The sequence below is a fragment of the Aphelocoma coerulescens genome, chromosome 14, assembly GCF_041296385.1.
Source record: "Aphelocoma coerulescens isolate FSJ_1873_10779 chromosome 14, UR_Acoe_1.0, whole genome shotgun sequence".
NCBI lineage: Eukaryota > Metazoa > Chordata > Aves > Passeriformes > Corvidae > Aphelocoma > Aphelocoma coerulescens.
The window spans coordinates 4,234,318-4,255,824 of record NC_091028.1 but is presented as its reverse complement, the minus strand read 5'-3'; the positions used below and the strand labels follow the sequence as shown (position 1 = coordinate 4,255,824).

Here is a 21,507-nt window from a genome sequence, read left to right as displayed (position 1 = left end):
GCAGGCTGCAATTTTGGCTACCAATAAGCACATTATACTACTCACTGCAATTTCTGTTAGCAATAGATTTAAAAATAGGTGGTTTCACACTAAAAACTGGACAATAATGTAAATCTTTATTTACACTTAAAGCTGTGTCAGTGGCTCAGTATTCTCTCATGATAGTCCTTTCCTGCCTCACCAGTTTCAAATATTAATCATCTGTGGTAAAAGAAAAATAATTTTACAATCTCCAAGGACAAAAAAAGAAAAAAGTCCACAAACCTCTCCTCCAGAACCATAAAACAAACCCCATATTACCCTTACCAGCTTCTTACCACAGTGATTTTGCACATAACTTTAATACTGAAATTAAGGCACATACAAGCACTAACATAGACCAAGTTCTTTGACTGGGATATTCAAGAAGAAATCCTAAGGAAAACTTTGCTTTTCTGGAAGTATTTGTCTCACTGATTCTGTTTTGTATCTCGGTGCTGGTTTGTATCTTTAGGTATATTAGGACAGGTATTTACAGCAAAATGCTGAGGGACATCAGATCAAAGGGACAGTGACAAGCCTACGAAGAGTTTTCTAAAACTGGATCCCAGGAGATGCTCAGTGGCTTTGATTACCCAATGTCCCAAGGAGAACCAAAAGATCTGATTTCAAGCTCAGCTTCTTTTCCACAGAGCCAACAAATCTCCAGCAAGCTGAACACAAGTCCCCTGTTTCTGAGAGACAAAAGATCTCCAGTAATGCACAAAACTCGGCAAGCCTGAGTCTGAGACAGCAGTTCACTCCATGCCACAGCTCTGTGACACAGCTCCACTTCCTCCTCCTGCCTGGAGGAGCTTGCAGGACATCACATTTCTGCAGGTTTGCAGATCACATCTGTTTCCTCCTGCTTGCACAGGAGTACAAATGCAGCCCAGCCCAGCGCTGCATGGGTGCTTCAGCACTGCTCAGAAAAATCAGATTCAAGAAACACAAACTACTAACCCCAGTCCCTGGCCAGTCTGTCCCCTGGAGTCTCAGAGGACTGCAAACAGCCCATCTTGGCTGCACAGCTCTGCACAGAGCCCCTGATTCACAGCCCAAGTCAAAGCAGCAGCCTCAGCTTCCCTACCTGCTTTAATAAAGGACCTTTGTTCCAAAAAAAAAAAAAGAAAAAAAAAAAAAAAAAAAAAACAAAAAAAAAAAAAAAAAAACAAAAAAACAGATCGACATCAAGCAAGCAAGATATGGAAGGTTCATTTTTCAAATCTGATCAAACTGGGGAAGTACTTGTTGGTGCCTGTTCTGGACTAAGGGAGGGATAAATAGGGGATCAAAGAGAAAAGTGACAGAACAGCAGAGGGGAAAAATAAAATGAAAGAATTTTGGGGGGGGGAAGGTGAAGAATAGGACAAAACAGTACAGAACAGGCCCATTTGAGTAACATTTTTTATTTTAAGAGCCCCTTGGCTATGCCTTGGCTCAGCTTTATCTGCAGGATATATCATTTCTCACAAATTTTCCTGCAGTAGCCTTTTGATGAGGTGGCACAGTAATAAATGGGGAGATAATTTGATGTGTTGAACTTTTATTGCTAGTGAGGAATAAAAGGATTTTCAGCTCCCTGGCTGAGTCTGCAGTACTGACAGCTGGAGCAGGGAGGGAGAGCTCCCCCAGATTAAACCACAAAAGGAGAATAGGTATGGATTTCTCATAAAAATAACTTCAGTGATAAAACACAGCAGCACTGAGTACCTATAAGAATTAAACCGTGATTACCAACTGAGTTTATGAAGTTGGCCTGTCATTCTCAAACAAATGGAAGAGTGAGGACATGCACACACACACTGTTCTCTCAAGTACTGGGAATTCACTGGAGCTCTTTGCATCACTGGAAGATGTGAGTGCTCAGCAGGGAGCCCTCAGGGTGCAGCCCACATCCCCCAAACCTCTGCTCGCTGCAGGGAACACTCCCCACCCCACTGTGTGTGAAGGCTGACCCAGCTCACTTACACTGTTTTCACGTGCTTACAAAAATAACTGAATCCAAAAGAGAATCCAAAGAATAATGGATTTGAGAGGTTTTAGGGAAAAAGGAATTAAAAAAAAAAAAACCCAAACAACTGTTTGGTTTTACTGTTCATCACATTACTGAGTGTCCATGCCTGAGTCCAGCACTGGGGCTGGGGGGCCTCTGGGAGAGCAGGGGATGCTCTGTGCTGGGCACAGCCTGTCCTGGACACCCACCCTGGGCACCTTGAGCCTCAGCCAGGCTGGCAGGGCCATGGGGGAACATCAGTCACAGAGGGCAAAGCCCAGCAGGGCGAGAGAAAGGGACAGGAGAGACTGGGGACCAGCCAAAGAGCCCCAGGGCAGAGCCCCACAGTGCAGCCAGTCAGACCCACACCAGGGAGTGGCTCCTTAGGGAATGCCAAACTTTCCTGTAACAACAGCTCACCTTGGAAAGTACAGCTGCTTTACTTGGGCTTCCAGCCTGCTTTATATACCACCACCTGAAGCACAAGTTCTAATTAACAATGACAAAATGATATATGATGTATATAAGACATCTAAAGATGGCTTATGATTTACATAACATTTACATTCTTCAAATTCACACAGCTGATTCTTAGTACAATATTCTGTCTTAACATATCTGCCTGTGTGGTTACAACACACACAATCAATTCTGTATGTTGATTTGAATTACTGAAAGGTAATTGAAAAGTAGTTCATTGACACTGAGAAGGCAAACAAACTGTTAATGTTAATTCTTCTGAGTACATCTCACCAAGGATACTGGCATGAGAGAATAAATATATATATATATATATATATATACCCCCATAACAGAAAATCTATGAACAAAGATACAGTTTAAAACAGAATAAAGAATTATTTTGAATAATAAATAACAAATAGCATGTATATGTTAAGGAAAAACAGTTAAGCCTTAGGAAACTCACTTGTTCGAAAGAAAAAAGGTAAATAGGCTGTAATTCACCTTCACGTGTGGTTTAGAAAACATGTTTAATGACCTCCCCCATTCCCCATAACATTCAAATTACCAGTGTAAGGCACAAGGAAAACAACTTTTTTGAAGTATATTGAAGAGCCTTTCAATATTTTTGGGTTTTAAGACACACTAATACCATAAATGATTATATCCTTCTTTTTCAAATTTAAAATTAACTAGGTTTAATTACTTAATCTCTTGTGCTATATCCTGAAATTCCAATGCCTTCTCTTTGAGCATCTTTTTCCTCAAAATCCCCCCCGGAGGACAGGCAGGTACAGCCCAGCCCCAGCAGAGAGCGCAATTGCAGTTCCAATGAGCAGAGTTCGCACACACCGCAGGGTCACACCGAGCTCCATACAGGGGGCTCATGCAGGAAAAAAAAAAAAAAAAAAAAAAAAAAAACAGCAATAACAAAAACCCCACACAGAACAAAACAAAACAAACCCACTATTTTTCCTACTCTTTATTGCTATTTTTAATCGACCAAATAACTTGATAAGCACAACCGCTCTGAACAGTAACTCCGTTATGTGCGTGAAGTGCAGCAGCGCACAGAAAAATCCCTTTAAGGCCAGCCCAGATTCCGAACCTGTGTGCTCATGTGCTGCACCCTGGGCAGAGCGGATTTCTGCCCGGATTCCTCCGGAGCAGTGGGGCTGTTTAACCCCAGAGCTGCAGCTCAGGGCTGGCAGGGTCCCGAGCTGCCCCCCCGAGCGAAGCAAACATTGCTGCTGTCCCCGTGGCACAGCGGGTCACTGAGCAGAGAGCATTTGGCAGCAGGAGGAGCGTGCACTGCAGGCCAGCACTCCTGGTTCCTCAAATCCAGATGCCAGCATCTTTCCAAAGCGTGCTGTGACCTTCAGCATCCATCCACAAGTACCCACAGCCACACCCTGCATCTCATCTGCTCTGCAACAAATGCATCTCCCTGGGGCACGGCTCCAGCTCACTGCAACACCAGGGCTGCCTCTGTGCTGCCCCAGGCTCCACTGAAACCTCACCCAGAATTTACAATCAAAGCCTTCTCTGTCCGAGTAACATTTTAAGGCACACAGACACAAACAGAGAAAAGCAAGAGGAAATCAATACAAGATGCACTTTAGAGAGGTTTTTGGTTTTTTTTTCTGAAGAGCAGGGGAGATATTAATACTCTTGGATGACTTAACGTGTCTTTTCACTTTCTCCTAGTTTGCTAAGGATAATTAGGAGTTAAGTCAGTTCTGGGTTGCTTTCACACGAAGACCCCAGGCAAGTCAATAGGTTCAAGGGGTTTTGAAGTTGGTCCTGAGGTTAAAGTGCAAAGTAGAACCTTAAAAAAATATTAAAATACATCTAATACCTCTTAAAACACTTATAAAAGTAGACAATGAACATAGGAGAAACAACTCTTACAGTTTGCAAGTGGTTTAAAGTTTGAAAAGGGATTCTTTTAACTGGGGAACTTTTAACTGGGGGATTTTAGCTGGGGCTGGTGCAAATAAACTGCTTTGAACAAGTGAAAACCATAATAATAAAACTTGATTTGTGTACCTGGGTTGATGGATTAATTTTAACATTCAATTTAAAAATATTTAACTCAAAATTAATTAATTAAAGCACTTAATATGCAAAGACCAAGCTAATTAGGGATTTCATGTATGACAAAGAGAAAATAGCAAACACTTAAAAACTACAGTTGCCATTAGCTGCAAAGTTTTACCTTCAGCCCTGTGCCCTTTAGCCCTCCTCCCCCAGCCCTGGGGCTTTGGGTCAGGCACGCTGTGTCCCCTGCTTTAACCTTCAAACACTCTGCCCCTCCCTGCCCATAAGAAATGTGCCCTGTCAGTCAGTGTGTCACCGAGCTGTGACAAGCCCCAGAGGAGCCCCGTGCATCTGGTGACACAGCACACAGCCACAAAGCAATCCCACTGCCAACACGCTCTGTTTTACAACCTCCAGAAAATTTTAACTGCTTTTGCTGGGAAAAAAAAGCAGAGGAAGGAGGGTGGAGGCAGCCAGCAAAAAGGATCCCACGTGCGGCACAGGATGGAGATTCATCTTCAGAAGGAGTCAAAATTCCTCAGCTGGAGAGGCTGAACCTTTTCCTCCTCTGCTAAGGAGGAGATAACTTACACTCCTGTAACGTTACATCTCTGATTTGAATCTCATGCTTTCATATATTTTAAATGCTTTGGCTATTGGGCAATTGAGAAACTGTAAAATGCATCAGTCACAGGTGACTTTGCTGGATGGAAATGGTGCCAGTAAATGTCAGAGGGCACCATGAAGACCTCAAAAGTCAGCAGAAGTCTGAACAAGATGCTAAGATAAAAGAATGAATGTGTTATGAAAAATAATAATATACTTTACTTCTCAGATTCTTAAAACTGTCATTCTTCCTCCAGTTCTAAGAAAGGCTCTGTTTTCTTTGAATTGCAGGTTCCAAGCTACCTGGGTAGAAAAGTATCTAGAGAATCTCTGCACTGGGCCTGGTTTTAGTAGATACTCTGAAGGAGATGTTTCCTGAGACATATTTTCTATAGTAAAAACATGTTCTGGTTAGTTATGGATGTTTAAGGCCATGTGGAGAAAACACTCCTCTGGATATTTCAGTGGCCACTTAATATTTCTCTAGGAATATTCTAATGAAGAAAACTACACAGGGCCACAAAAAAAAAAAAATTATTCAGATTATTATTTCTACAAATCAATTATCAAAACTCTATTAAATTTATTCCATTAGCTTAGACACTATTATACTACATTATAATTCTGTCTTTTAGGATGGCACATGATTTTATTAGTGTATTCTATCAGTTTTGGAGGTTGAAGGCTTCCGGGTGGAATTTTTTCTCCTCTATCTAATAAAGGTTATTAAGAATTTAAATAAGATTTGAAAGTGAGAATAATTTAGACACCAAAGTAATGGCTATACATATCTCACAACAGTAGTTCATTAGTGGGCTGATATTGAGTCAACTAGATTAAAGCTTCTCGCTCATTTTGCTAAATAGTTTTCCACCCAGCTCCTGAAATCCCAAACCAAAAATCTCAGCCCCTGTTCAACTGCAGGATTCACAGGAAGGGTGAAGTATAAAACTCTGTACTTTGCCCAGTATTTGGTGGTTGCAGACAGCAGCTGTAGCCAGAAATAAAATGGAAGAGCAGAAAATCTGCAAACATACCTTACAGTTATTTAAAAATTCTAATTAATTAGACCAAATATGCCTATTGACTTTAGCACCTGCACTGGCACTGCCAAGGCTCTGCAGCACTTCCCACAGCAGCAATGACACAGATGATGGACCAGCTCCTCTCCCTCTCAGACCAGGGCTTATGTCCACCCCTGAGGACTGTATTATGCCATCCTCACATTACCAAAACCAGTGAGCATGCAAAATCAATTATATGCATGCCACAGAAACCTAAAATGCTTAATTTATGCGAGCACACTCCCCCAGACTCATGACAGTGATAAGACATGAAACTACAGTGACATCATCTTGAAGAATTGCCCTGTGCTTCAACTAAATATTTGTTCCTGTTTTATTAATTTTCTAAACTAATATCCAATAAAAATATCCAGTGGCCCATTTAACCAATTTACATGCTAAAAATATGGCCAGCAGCCAATTTGAAGTGAGCTGATTCTGCTGAAGAGGTATCTGGGGTCCTTTAGATTCTCTACCTGGTAACCCTTTTTTATTTAATAAAATAATTTCATGGCATGTGAATCACTGAGCAAGAAAAAAAAAAAGACACTAAAAACGGATTACATTATCAAACTCTATGAAACTGCATCAATTTATTTTTTAAAAACACTGTTTCAACTCTACAATACCATGTATCAAAGTCACAGTTAACAGCAGCTGGCACTTCCCTTTTTCATAGACTGAAAAAAGGAGTCCCAAGGAATGTATAGCATGAGATAACCTCCCTGGAAGAAGGAAAAAGCCATTCCACGTTTGGCTCAGTTGTCTGCAGTAAGATCAGCTCAGGCACGGTTCAGCGCTAATAAATAAAGCCTCCATATGCCAGGCAAACAGAGGCTGGAGCTGGGCTTGAGGCAGCAGCGCAGCTCTGACCTGAGCCAAGGAGACTTTAGTCAGCACTCAGCAGGTTTGCTCCCATCCCCAGCTCGCACAACTCCTCTGCTGTCGGACTGAGGTGGGAGCCATCCATCACCAGCCTCCCCTCTGCTATTCCCCCTGCCCTGGCACCGCTCGCTGCCCCTCCCGCTGCCCGCACGGATCTCACACAGAACTCAGCCCTTGCGCTCGGCCAAGTGCGAATCAGAGCGGCAGGAAATGAAAAATCACCCCCATCCCGCCGGCAGCCAGCAGGGGCAGGGCTGGCACCCTCGGAAACGCAGCACCCGCGGGCATGGGCACAGCTTGCGGCTCCTCTCGCTGTCCCTTCGGCAAAACGCAGCGGGCAGGGAGCGGGGGTGGCTCAGCTGCTGCTGTGCCCCTTCCTCTGTGGGCACAGAACCGGCTCTGAGCGCTCCGGGGAACAGGACTGCGGCTCTTCCCCAAATTATTTGGGAAAGCAGGGCAGAAATCTCAGCTCTGAGCCAAAAGCGCTATCAGCATCCACACGGGATCTCCATGGGCCAAATCCTGCAGGTGTGTCCAGTTTGTACAGCCCCGGGCACTGGTATCAACAGCACAGAAGGGGTTTGAAACACACCCTCAAGTCCAGTGGCTTCTGAACCTGCAGCTGATCCTCTGGAGTACTGCCTTACCCAGTCATGACATTTAGGCATTTAATTACACCTCCACACTGAGCGTGGTTTAAATGAAGAACGAGTAATTCTTTCGGATTTTAATTTTCAATTTAAAATCTACTCATTGCAAATGTCATTCAAGACACATGCATGCCCTGCTGACATCAAATCTGACTGAGATGAGCATTGTTTTACCAAGAATCACCTGAAGAAGATAATAATTTTGCTAGCTAGTGAGATCTAGATATGATGGCATTATAAAAGGCTTTGTTCCAATTTCTGTTTTCCTTTCTGCAACTTGATGACAGCTTCGATTTTTTTTTTAAATATTAGCTAGAAAATTAAAAAGACAAGGTTTTTTTTCCCAAGGATTCTTTTTAGTTGTGTCTCATAACTACCTTAGCACACACCTTTTGCTTTGTCCTTGTAACAGAAAAAATAGCCCCATTTCTGCAGGCCCCTGACCAATGGTGATCTATCCCAGCCTGCTTCAGAGGTTGAAAGAGAACAACTGTGGTTAAAATGAACATATTTCAACTCACACCATGCTCCAGCATGCCTTGCAAAATCCACAATGGGACTTCTAAACTTGCTCCACCCTCCTTTCTTCACTATGCTTCTCACTCTAAAAACAATTGAGAAGCATCACAATATCTTATACCTGAGTCCCTATTTGCATGATGCAACACGTTGCCAATTTTTAAAATATTTCAGGTAGTTTTAAAGAGAATTAAAATTTGAAATGCAATCACTTGCCACCTGTCCAGTTCAGAAACTATATTCATTGCCCTGTACAGAAAAATGAAACCATTTTTAGAGAAGCTTTTTGCTCATGAACAAAATAATCCAAAATAGAGCTTTCCCAGAAGAAAGGCATGAGGAAAAAAATCCCTCTAGTTCTTCTAAAAAAAAAAAAAAAAAAGAAAAACACCAAACCCTCCACACTTCATGACTAAAAATTTGTAGGTAAATGGCTGAATTGTTAAACCTTTTTCTCAATAAATCCAAAATTCATGCTCTACAGTTGTATGAACAAGTCTAACAGAAACCAGACATTCCAACCCTCCATACTATGTCAATTCCCACCTGGATAGCTCAGAAATCAATTCTGACCAGACACTATTGCACTGGACTCACATTTTTAATCAATAGCTTGAAGAAGAATCACCAAGAAGCTAAGGATTTCCTTGAGCAGCAAGAATGCTAGAGCAAGATCTGACACATTTCTGAATGTCACCAAAAAATCCCATTCTTTCTTTTCTTCTGAGATTTATTTTTTCACAATGACGAATAATACCTAATTTGTTGTTAAGTACAAAAATAGCATTTTCTGTAATTTTTACTAGTCAGTCTTTAACTGAGAAAATTGCAATACCTCTTGGTTTTCTATTTAACAGGTGAAATTAGTTTGTCAGAGTTAATAATTCACACATAAGCTATGTACACACAGCAACCAACTGTGCTACACGTCACACATGAATTGTGTCACACCAGGCAACTCATCTGTCTATCAAAATCAAAACTAATCTATTAAACTTATTAATTGCAAATCTGAGCCTACTCATTTTCAGGTAGTTGTTATGGAAGAGGACTAAGAAACTGGGAGACAACACGAGTGAGAAAAGTGAAATACATAAGGACAGTGTCAGTAACTTCTGCAGTGGTACATTAGAAATGGTGGGGGAAAATGGAGTTATTCAAGATGAAACTGGCCCAGAGGAGAACAAATCACAACAGGGGGAGGACAAGATCAGGGTCTCTCAGGATCTCTGAATATTGTTGCTACTTTAACAAGTAAATATTTGTAGAAGGCATTTTTTTATGTCATTCAGAACAAGTGTTAGCTAACAAAATCACACAGAATCTGCTAAACATTGCTTTAATTAAGACTTCTCTCTTTGACCAGTCTTTAAACACATCACTGAAGTTATTACAGGCTTACAAAACAGAATGGAAATGATTTTTTTCTTTTCCTTTTCCAGCTACTAAAATCAATACAGTTGCTTCCATCCAAGTAACACAACTGCAAGAACAGAGAAAAATCAGCTTGAAGCAATTATCCATGTTCATAAATCTTTGTTCATAGCCACATTAACATTCCTCAGCTTCATACAAGAGGCGCAGTGTGCTGCAGGGGAGTTACAGAGATCAAGAGCCAGACTAGTTTTTATTTACTCCAGACAAACTGCACTGTGTGCAATCACTTTTTCAAGCATTAAGTAAACTGTATTTGGGTTTTATTTTCACCGACTCCCTCATTTGTGTTTATCGCCGATGCAGATCAGCATTTGATACCACATTACTGTGAGGTTATTACTGCAGCCCACTGTTGCACATGACTATTCATCAAAATAATTCAAGGCAGGGAGCTACACAAGGCTGGCAGAAAAGTCCATATGGGTTTGCTTTGACTCATAACCACCAACTCCCTGTAGGTTGTGGGAAACACCTAACGGAGAGCCAGCGTTCATTTGCTAATGTCAAACTAAATGTTTAATAGGCCTCCCAGGCTTCCTTTTTTATTGTTGGAATTTCTATAAAATAAAAAAAATAAGCCTGAAAGCAATAAAAAAAAATATCTGGAAAGCAATTATTTTCTCCACTCCTCCCCCAGCTGCAAACCAGGATTCTCTCTACCACAGCTCGGGATGGGAAGCATCCAGCAGTCCCAGCAGCTTTTCCCAAGACAGCAGCTGACATTACACCTCCCAGCCTGGCGCTGATGTGCGTAAAACTCACACAATGAGCCTTGACATTTGTCATTGTACTTAGCTACAAATGCATTACAAGAAATTACAAGGGATGCTATCAGAAAATTGCAAACCCAGTGAGTGTTTCGCCTAGTTACTGTAATTCCTCAATGCCGTTCCAATCTTGTGCAAATTAGAGCCACTTACAGCTCTGAAAACTGACAGGAAACCGAATGAGGTTTTCATTATGCTTTTAATAGTCTTCCTGGGTTACTTGCTGCTAAAAGATTCTTGAGGAAGAGCTCTACCTCCACATTCATGGCAGATGCAGGCAGTAACCCGAGATAGTCCATTACGCTTCTGGAACAAAAGGCCCAACCAAATTCCCTTCCACAAAAGGGAAACAGCAGTAGTAAGAAAAAAAATCTGTGAGAAGCAAGGAAGGAGATTTGATTTACATTGCCTCAGTATTGTGAATTCTTCCTTCATGGCTAAAGGAACAGGAATGTTTTAATCACATCTTGCATTTATGAATCACATCTTGTAACAGATTTATGAACTCTAAAAAAAAACTTCCTATTAGCTCCTGTAACACACACTTCATTAGTACTGATCCCAAACCTCCTTTGCTGCTGCCTCCAGTTCAGTGCAGAGAACACTCACACCCCTAAACCCACCTAAGGTTTATGAAAGTGTGAGCCTTAAGGATCTGGGAATTCTTGCAGAAGGAAGGCTAGGACACTTACCTAAAATTATCCCATAAAAGTGCCCCAAGGTGTCACTCCAGACATGTAGACAATAACACAACATGAAGGGTGGCTGGGAGAACACGCCTCTGCTTCCACTGTGTTTTGGGGATTTCAGGTACATCATCCTCCCACCTGAACTCCTGCTGTGCTGATAAAGCCGCCGAGGCAAACAGTGACAGACACAGCAGGGAATGCAAGGAGCAGCCCAGAGCTGCTGTGAGCACTGGGGAGAGGGTTTGTGCTGGGATTCTCTGGTGTTCAGAGTGTTTCACTACACCTCGCTCTGACTGTGCTCAGCTCTGGTACAGATCCTCGCTGAGGCTGCTGGCTCATCCTGTCTTCTTTCCTGCCGCCCCCATCCTCCCATTCCCTACTCAGGACTCTCACATGAACATCTGGCCAGAGGACACAGGGCAAGGAACACACAGAAACCTACTGGGAAAATCCACACCCTCTCTGCTTCCCAACCAGGGCCTTGCATCTTCAGCCACCCCTTCACAGGAGCAGCAAACAGCAGGTAAGCTCTGCACTGGCCACAGGGACCATCCCTGCAGTGGTTCGTATGGAATAACAACATTTTAGGGCAATCTGCTGCTTATTAAAGCTGTGTAGAGATTTCTCTGGGGAGGGGGGAAGAGAGAGATTGGGCTCTGAGTATTCAGATTTATTAAGGAAATGCAAATAGCTGGGACATGCCAAAGTAAGGAGGTGAAGCTCACTGAGCAGAAAATAAATCTCTTGATAACAAAGCATCTCAGGAACTCAGTTAATGCTCTGATCATTCACTAAGAGCAGCAATACATTTCTGTGAATTTTAAGACTATTACACCTTGCAAATGGAAACACGTCAAGGTCTAAGTGTCTCTTTCTATTAAAATGAAGAAAGTAAATTTGTTTCCTAGCATTTTCTCTCGTTTGTTTCCAGGATTTAAATAAAATGTACGGCAGCAAGTCCTCAGCACACGCTTTCTCCATGTGAGTTATCTAAAAATGCAACACTGAGCAGCCAGCACCATTTAAACTGAGGGATTTCAGGCTATTTCTTGCATACTTAAAATCAAGTTACACCAAAACTACTGCCATGGTCACGTACTGAAGCTGTTAAGAGCCCAAAATATTTACACAGTGTCAGAGCATCTTCTCTACACTGGCTGGGTCTATGTAAGTGAACCAAGACACCCACAGAGCTATGAACTGGATTTTACATTTTAAACCCTACATTCTCCTGCCCTAGGCCCATCTAAAGTGACTGGCATCTAAGTGATAGGAAGGCATGCCTTCAACTAGAAAAAAGTGGAGATCTGGTGTATAAATCAGTGTGTCTGTCATAATTCACCAGCCTGTCTTATCAATTCATGCTTGGCGTATGTTCCCTTAGGCACCATAACCTGATGTTGTAAATTAATCAACTGCTGCTGCTTTTTTGGAAGTTTGGATATGGGTAAAAGGTCTTTAGAGGCAGAGGAACTGCAGGTAATTCCTTTCCTACCACCTCTCCTATCCCCTGTGTTTTCCTATGAAGAACTGGCTTTGGGGAAAAAGAAAAAAGAAAAAAAGTGCATAAAAATTCCAGCTGAGATGTTCCCTTGGGACAACAGTCACCAGCTACTGCTTCCCTGTACTACATCCATGACTATTTCAATCTCACTAACTCCTGTCCATGCTACCATTTGCAGATGCACCTTTGTGCCTTCTTTCATTGCTGTTTTTAAGCACATGGTTATTCTGAGTAGACCATAAGGCATCTAAATGCATTTCACATGCTGTAAATTGCTGCTGAATACTTTATTAATAAATTAATCTGTACCCTTTGAAATAACTAAGTTAGGACAGCATCCTGTACACCAGCCCGATGGATGCAAGACAGAAAAGGCAGCCTGTGCCAGTAAAGAAACTCAGAATACAGGTAAGTAGAAATCCAAATTTGTTTCTTAGTGGATAAACTCTCTTTGAGAGCAGTCAAGGGGAATACTACAATCAATTCCAGACATTTTACAGGTGACTCAAGTATATTTTATCTTTGTCTTGGCATTTCCATTCAACCAAAGAGTTTCCATGATCCAATAAACTGCTCTTAGCTTCCTGAAGCTCAGGAGAGGAGTTGAGAGCTCTTTACTTAAATTCCTAATTAGGGGTAAAAATTTACAATTTAAAATAGAAGTAAAATAAAACTCCTGAGCGAGAGGCGTTTGCAGCCAGATGAAATAGATGCTTCAATGTTTATTATGATGGATAACAAGATCTCAACAGCTCTCCCACATCAAAAATGTCAAACTAAGCTCAGTGTTCTCACAGGATAATGTGACCATAAGTTTCTACCCTAAATGAGGTGGAAGGACTTAAAATTACAGAGAACACAGGATATTTCTTCTCTTTCTGCTAAACAATCACTGCTGGCATTCCCATATTTCTTGCCTGATCATTAACCACTGACATAATTAATATGCACTCACAGAAACCTCAGCACAGTTAGAACATAATCACCTATAGATTTGATTCATGGAAGTGTCTTTTTGGAATAACTAAGACAGATTAGGTTTCTTAAATTGTCTTGGATACAGAAGCAACAAAAAGCAAGTTGAGAGTTGCCAACTGTGGAGGGGTCCTAATTAACAACTCAATTAAAAAAGGCAAATTAAAACTTTATGGTTCGTTATCCTTCATTGCTTAATAAATTGTTTTGCTAAGCAAATGATTAAGAATGATTATTCTATAAAGCTGAAATAGTATCTGGTTTTCCACATTTTTTAAAACTTCAATAAAATAAAACCAGTTTGTTTTCAAATATCCAAACCCTATTAATTGCAGGACTTCATGCCAAGTCAAAGACAACAGCCTAAATGTGTTAGAAAATTACTATAAATATAGAAAAATTATTTCTCCTCTCCCATTTTTTACATTGAATAATATCTCCAGCTCTTGTGATGAAGAAAACAATCTCTTTTTATATACTTTTTATTTCTGTTGGGGTTTTTTAATGCCACCAGTTTTGTTGCTCATCAAAATTAATTGCCCCCCCTCATAACATCATAGATTTCTTGACACATTCAGAACTTTTGGAATTATTATTTGATAGTTTAGGATACTGAGGTTGACTACAACAGGTTTGATCATAGGGAATATTGACAACCTACAAGAGATTCCAGAATGATTCATCTTTGCAGTTTTAGAAGATATTTATATATTATATTTTCAGATGTTCTGAACTGTCCCCCAAGGCAAGGTTTGCAAGCCTGCGCTTCTTATTGTGCTAGAACAAAAATCTTGGGCCATAAATGAATATGCTACCGGAAATAGGAAACCTACTATCTTCAAGAAGTTCTGTTTGCTATTTTGTAATTCTGTAAGTATAAATAAATTAAAAACTAAAGCCCAATACGACTGTTTTGAGTAGAAAACCACAATACTTTGTCTCAAATTTTGACTCTAACTAGAGGCAGAGTAAAAAATATTTTGCAGATTGTTACTGCTTCCAAATTCAGCAAAGCAAAATGAATATAGTGTTAATAAAAGTTAACAGATAATGCCAATTAATGAAAAGGAAGGAAAGTAACTTCAATGGTCTGCTAAAGACAGACGGTCACAAACTCTAAAACAGATGAAATTCAGCATCCCCAATTCCCTCCCGGTGGCCTGTGTATTTCAGGAATCAGAACCATCATCTCCTTTCTGATCTCTCTTTCCTGCAACAAATTTGAGCAGGTCAAACACACAAGAAATGCCTACGCTACTAAGAAGACAGATTTTACCCTGAAGACAACAGGCAGAGTTACAAATGCTGAGCTCAGCTGCAGCCATGGACAGCCAGATGTTTATGGACCTGCTGAAGGCTGAAATTCTCACTTTCCGCTTGACATGAGAACTTCTCTCTTCCCTGTTCTTCACACACTGAAAGCATCACTCTGCTGAGGGATACAGAAATATCAGGGCTTGGGTTTGACAGAAAAATTAAGATACATGAAAAATCCAACTCCTTTTTTGCTCATTCTCTTCCACAGCAATGCCTGCACAGATCAGAGAGCTCAGAAACCAGAGCAGCTCACAATGAGACTTCTCTGATGCTATAAAACACTGACATTGCTATTGCACTATCAATGTCAAATAAAACTTTCTACATAAGTTTTCCTTGCCCCTAATATTCAAGTTACTGATTAGGTAACAAATTACTGGAAAGGTTGTCCTTTGGTCCTATTTAGAAAAGGATTTTTAAAAACTGGATGTGTCTAATTTTACTGAAAAACATAAAAAATTGTTTCTCTGACAGAACAGCAAAGTTGGGATAAGGCTGTAACAGATTAAGTGGAACAGAAAAAGGAATTGTGTTGCAAAAGTATTTGCAGACAATCCATGAATGATGAATTTCTCATTCATCACTAAAAATAATTTCGTTGAAGGTAAGTTAATTTATAAATGCTAATTGTATCATCAAGAAATTCCATTTGTACAGTCACTATCTAGCCTTTTCTACTTAGACAGAATTCAGCTGTTTTATTAACAGTGTTTATAAGCATCTTCAATGACAGCCCAGCCTTACTCAGCAGAAAACAGCCACGAGTTTCTGCATTAAAGCAGATTGTTCAGCAAGACAAGCAACTTCCCCGCAAAACCATGGCAACAAATTAATGTGTGCTGCTGACAACCAGAGGAGTTACAGCTAGAACTTCATTAGAAGGTTGCTCCTCATTATTTCCACTTGCTAATAAGGAGCTCGGAATTTTTATTTTCATTGTGGTTTTGGTTGAGTTTTGGGGGTTTGTTTCTTCCCCCCCCCCCCCCCCCAGTTTATAAATAGCAGCATATTTAGATCATGATTTTGCTGGTAATAAGATGTATCTTGGGGAATACCCTGAGCAAATCCTACTCATATAGGATCTAAAATGAACATTTGTTATCAAACCCATATGGTTTTTATAACTTATGCATTATAGAAATACATCACAGAACTCCACAAGGGTCTTCATTTCAAATCCTGCATCATTACTGAGTGAAACAGTTCATTTTCCTGAATGTATAGGGTTTAAGGAATTAAATACTTATCGAGCATATTGAACCAGCCAGATTTATATGTAGGTAATTGGCAGTTTTAAACTCACTAGGACACATGGAAAAAAAAACTGGCCACACAACATTCTCTTCAGGCCTGAAACCAAAGCAGCAGCTTTGAAAACTAAATACAAGTTGAGAGTAATGGAGCAAATACAGTCTCCACAAGGAAGGGAACGTTTTTTCCTGCCCTTGGGATTTACAAAGAAAATATAAGATACATTAACTGAATGCTCCAAAGCCATTTATCACAATAAGTGAATTCATGCCTTCTAAGAGATGTCCTTACTTGGGGATGGAGGCAAAGGGAAACATCCTCAGCCTGTTACTCCTACACATCGCCTTGGGCTGCTTAAGCTTTGCAGTCTGCAGGACAAAGTATGAGAACTTTGTCACAGTTGCTCGATAAAGAAATTATAAAACAGTTTCCCTTACTTTATAGGAAACCAACATAGTTTGTTTCCCTTTCTTTGACAACTTAATTCATGACCAAATAGACAAAAATATTAAATTAACCATTACATGGATAACTTTCACATAGCAGGCAGCAACTATCTTTTTCAGATCCTACCCCAAGGCAAAAAGTAGCCATAGAAATGTTTTACCATTAGAGATAAAAGACAGATTACACTAAATCCAGAGATACCTTTTATAGACAGATGTTTAATTTAACAAGATTTCCTTGAGTCAGCTTAGTGAGCTCTCAGTACAAATTCAGTATCAGGGGCTACTCAACAAAATCAGCATCAAGAATATCCTTGAAGAAACCAAATGTTTTAAATGCTCTCCTATGAAGTGATAACAAACAAAGTGTTGGCATCAAAACATTGGCAGTATGACAGGACAGTCAGTAAATACGCCAAAAACATTTCAACCCATATACAGACATATTCTAGCCTAGAAGTTGCTTACAATAAAAAAAGAAAGAACAGCCAGAACAGCCATAATGACTTGCAAATAATAATAGTTCTCATTTCCCAGCATACAGAACCAGCTGTACAAAGTTATAAAAAACTTTGAAAATTTGGAAATCTGTTGAAAATCAGTTTCTTGTAAGTTCAGGCAGAGCAACAGTTGGGAAATGGCATACTTGAAAGAATACAGGAAGGAGAAACTCAGATAAAACAAGTGTGCTAAGGCAATGGACAAGCATAAATAAAATCCACGAAAATAAGGCCATTTTGAAGAGTTCTTACAAGCTGTATAAAAACCTCCTGACAGAAGCTATGGAGCAGGGCAAGGCATGGTTAGAGCTGGGAACACCAACACCACCAGTGGCAAACCCCTCAAAACAGGCACAGTGTTTTTCTTAGGATCATTTATAACAGCAATAATAATGATAAAACTTAAAAAAAAAAAAAAAAAAAAAAAAACAGAAAAAAAAGGAAAATAAAACCCCCACATCTCTAAGAGATGAATGAAATTATCTTATCCAACTTCTGATTGTTAATCCCAATGCTCCTCGTGGTACTGAAGCCCCAGGAGGAACACTTGGCAGAGTGGCAGCTCCTGATCCTGCCACTGCCAGCACGGCTTGCACAGGCACAAACAACTCTTGCTGTGCTGACCTAAAGGATGAATTATTAATAAATGGAATTCCCAGCAAGTTCTCACTGATGAATTGACTCCACTGCTGACTTGCAAAGCCAGCTGCTTTTACTTCATTAGTTAAGAATAGTTTAATTTCTGAAATTACTTCAGTGCACAAATGCTCTGTGGGACAAGTGTTTAGTTTTCCCAAGGCCTCACATATTTTAAGGAAATAACTTCAAATGAAAAGACTTCTTATTCAGGGGGTGTTGATCACATTTGAGTTCTCAAACACACTAACAAAGATGCATGAACATTCCAAAAAAACCGTCACACAGGAATTGATCACCCTGAAGCTGCAGGAAAAGGAACATTTTTAAATGAAAATTGATCCTGCAGCATGCAATAACGTATTTGTCTGATATTCATGAATTCATTACTGTGTGAGTAAAGGAAGATAAAATGAGAAATACTCAGTGATGTAAATACCTTTATGCCCTGTCCAGTAAAAATATTAAATCATCAATTACCTTTCCATCTGAATACTCAAGTAAAATAAAATCTCACCTGAAGATATTATCAATTCCAGTTAAATGCTTACAGATATCAAATGAGAATTTAGTTAACCATTTAACAAAGGATGTGAAAATGCCAAGTTAAAACAAAGGTGCCAGGGACCCTTCATACACTGAACTTCAGACAGGTTTTAAATGATATGTCAAACAGCCTATAGGTTGCTTACCTGGGCACAAATCCTGTGGCTCCAAAAATTCTATAATCATCACAGCACCATAAAACAGATATTAAAATTTTAGTTTATAATGACAAATATTCACTACAGGTGAATTTGAGTGGTGCTTTATTGTCTTTTCTACCCATTCCCTTCCGAAACACAGATAAACTAATACTCTTTTCACAAAGCTATTTATTTAAAACTCACTAAATTGACATTTAATACATTTTTATTACCTCATAAATTGAAAAAGACAACGCTTTCCTACTTTTTGGGTCACGGATTTGGAAATTATGAGGTTGGAATAAAGTTCATCCCTGCATGTCCTCCATTTCATATGCAACAATGATTTGTCACACGCCACAGATGAATTAAGAGAAGTTATGTGACAATAAGAAATACAAACTGGCCTTTAAGATATCCATGTGCACAAAAAGATGGCAAAGTCCAGCAAGCTTTATTGTTACTTTATTTGTTGTTCCACTGGATAAAGCAGTTTTCTGTTTAACTGCCTTCCTTCACACCCCTGCACTGAGCTGCTCGTGAGCTCCCACAGCTGCTCTGCTGGGTGGGAAACCTTCCCCAGTCCCACAGATCCAGCAGCTGAAGGGCTGGGGGCTTTTCTTGTGTCCATAATCCCACAGATCCAGCAGCTGAAGGGCTGGGGGCTTTTCTTGTGTCCATAATCCCACAGATCCAGCAGCTGAAGGGCTGGGGGCTTTTCTTGTGTCCACAAGCCCACAGATCCAGCTGCTGAAGGGCTGGGGGCTTTTGCTGTGAACCACAGGGAAGCAGAACCCTGGCAGCCCAGCCCAGACTGGCCCCACACCAGTGAAACCACTCACACCAGCAACACAAGTGCCAGACATCTGTGAGCTCGCACAGGAGCAGAGCAGACCTGAGGCGAGTCCTACTATGAAATACAGCAAAATCATTCTCAAATTGCAGGATGAAGCTTGTGCCTCCAAAACCAAAGGTCACCTGGCTATCAATTATTTCTTCCTTTCTAGCACAATGATTTACAGGAGGAGAGTTCTAGCCAGGTCTCCAGACACCAGGTATCCTGGAAGTTACATGAACATGGCTTATTTAGTGCTGCTCAAGTGGTTTCAGTGATTAACAGCATAATCTCCTCTGTATACTACTGCACTCTGCTTCTGAAGGGACCAAAATAGAAATTCTACTGCACTGTCCTGCCCAGATAAGCAATTTTCTGCCACCTGAATGCAAAATGCTGAACTTTTTTCCTCACCCAAGCAAAACATAATTTTCAGACATATATTTATGATATTCCTGATGTTACATATCATTATTTCAGGCAGTTATTTAAACAAATTGAGGTATTTGACAACTTTTTCTTTTCCTTACACAGCCTTGTTGTGTCACCTTCTGGCTTTTACATAAGACTTACTTTGAGATGCTAAAAACTGACAAAATGTTGCTATAATACTACTATCAGTAAAAGAAAATATTATAAATCTTTCCAAGCAGAGAAATAAACCACTGGCCTCAATGAGCACCATATTGTAATGCAGAAAGTCTGCTCATTTTTCTAATTGCTGTCTTCCCTAGGCTATATAGGGGAGCACTAATAGGTCTATGCACACATAAACACCCTAAAATACATAAAAAATAGCCATAATATCAGGTAAAAAACATATCAGTGGGCATAAAAGGGGATAAGATGCTAGTGAACGTGGTGGTTTGCCTGCCCTGTGCATTCCACCTTCATTGACTTTCAACATTCCTGTGTTAGCACAGGCTGTTTCCAAAGCATGTGGCATCCTGATGTCTACCAAATAATGAGAATCAGGGTGAGAAGTGTCAGGGGACAAAACATTGCAGAACAGGACAGGTTTGTTTGGGGGGAGGGGGGGTTCTTCCCAAATTTTAACCTGTTCCTGGCTAAGAATCGACACAGTGCCAACAACACCCACTCCGAATTTATGATTTAAAAGTAGAAGTCTTGCTCATGTAACTTGCTGATCAGATAATAAAAATAACTTCCTTATTTTCAGGGAGCTGTTCAGAGCTGACTTAATATTCTGTCTTCAAAAGCTGTGCAAGTACAAATACTCCAAAACAGCCCAGCTTACTCAGCCCTTGTGCTTAGCTGTTCCCTCCACCACAAACCAGTTCTGAACTACTTCAGTTCCAGTGCTGGAATAACCACATCAATTTAAACTCAACAACTCCCAACATATCTGCAATTGACACATTGCTTTTGCCACAATGCTCTTAAGATCCCAAAGTCTGCAGCCAGAACATTTCTTCATCACTGAAATGCTAATTTTGCTCTGTGCTATCACTGAATCCTTGGGATTTATCTACCCCCTAAAAATCAGGGGGAAAGTCTTATTCCTGTTTACTATTGTTATTATTCACACCTCCATCCACCACGAGAATTAAGAGATAACTCAAGCATGAGCTACTCCAAGGCACACTGGCTGCTGGCACCAAGCCATTCCAGGCAAGAAGGGTTTCTTACCTGGTTAAAATAACGGCTCAATTTTGCACAGCAATTCAGATCTGCTGAGAAAATGAGGCAGTGATTTTATTTTCCTCAAGATTGTGTACAATTGCTATGGTTTGCAGGCTCATGATCCCACAGCACTTCCTGCTAATTTTTGAAAACTTCTCATACCTGCAAGAAAGGACGAACCAGGGCAAGCAAATGCTGTGCTTCCTTGTCCAGATCTATTGCCTTTCATATGGATCTCACACATTTACATTGCAAATCCATCTTTGAGATGAGAAAGTCATTTAACTCTCACAAGCTCAAGTAATTTTGATGTTGTATCCCAGCACAGACTTCCTGCAAATAGCTATGCTCCCAACTCAAAAGCCTCTCACTCTGTTTTTCTATGATAGTTACATTTCTTGTTTAATTGTGTTTTTATCTTAAAACAACCAAAAACGCATTATGCAAATAAGTCCTTTCAAAAATTCACTTTGTGAAACTAAAATAAACTTGAAGGTTTATTGCCTTGTAAATTATTCATTGTAGCCCTTTAAATGACAGGATACAAACTGTACAAAACAAGGCAGCAGGAGAGAAACGT

At 40.3% G+C, this 21,507-nt stretch overlaps 1 protein-coding gene across 30 annotated transcripts in view; it reads right to left on the bottom strand.

Moving 5' to 3' along the window:
* RBFOX1 (RNA binding fox-1 homolog 1) overlaps positions 1-21,507 on the bottom strand; it is a 1,132,467-nt gene that overhangs the window by 713,927 nt on the left and 397,033 nt on the right. Inside the window, exon 6 of one of the 30 annotated variants that reach the window (XM_069030277.1) lies at positions 2,435-2,489. The exons of the other annotated variants lie outside the window; for them this stretch is intronic. Coding sequence (XP_068886378.1) covers positions 2,435-2,489 — 55 coding nt within the window. The remainder of the gene's footprint in view (positions 1-2,434; positions 2,490-21,507) is intronic. 30 annotated transcript variants of the gene reach the window in all.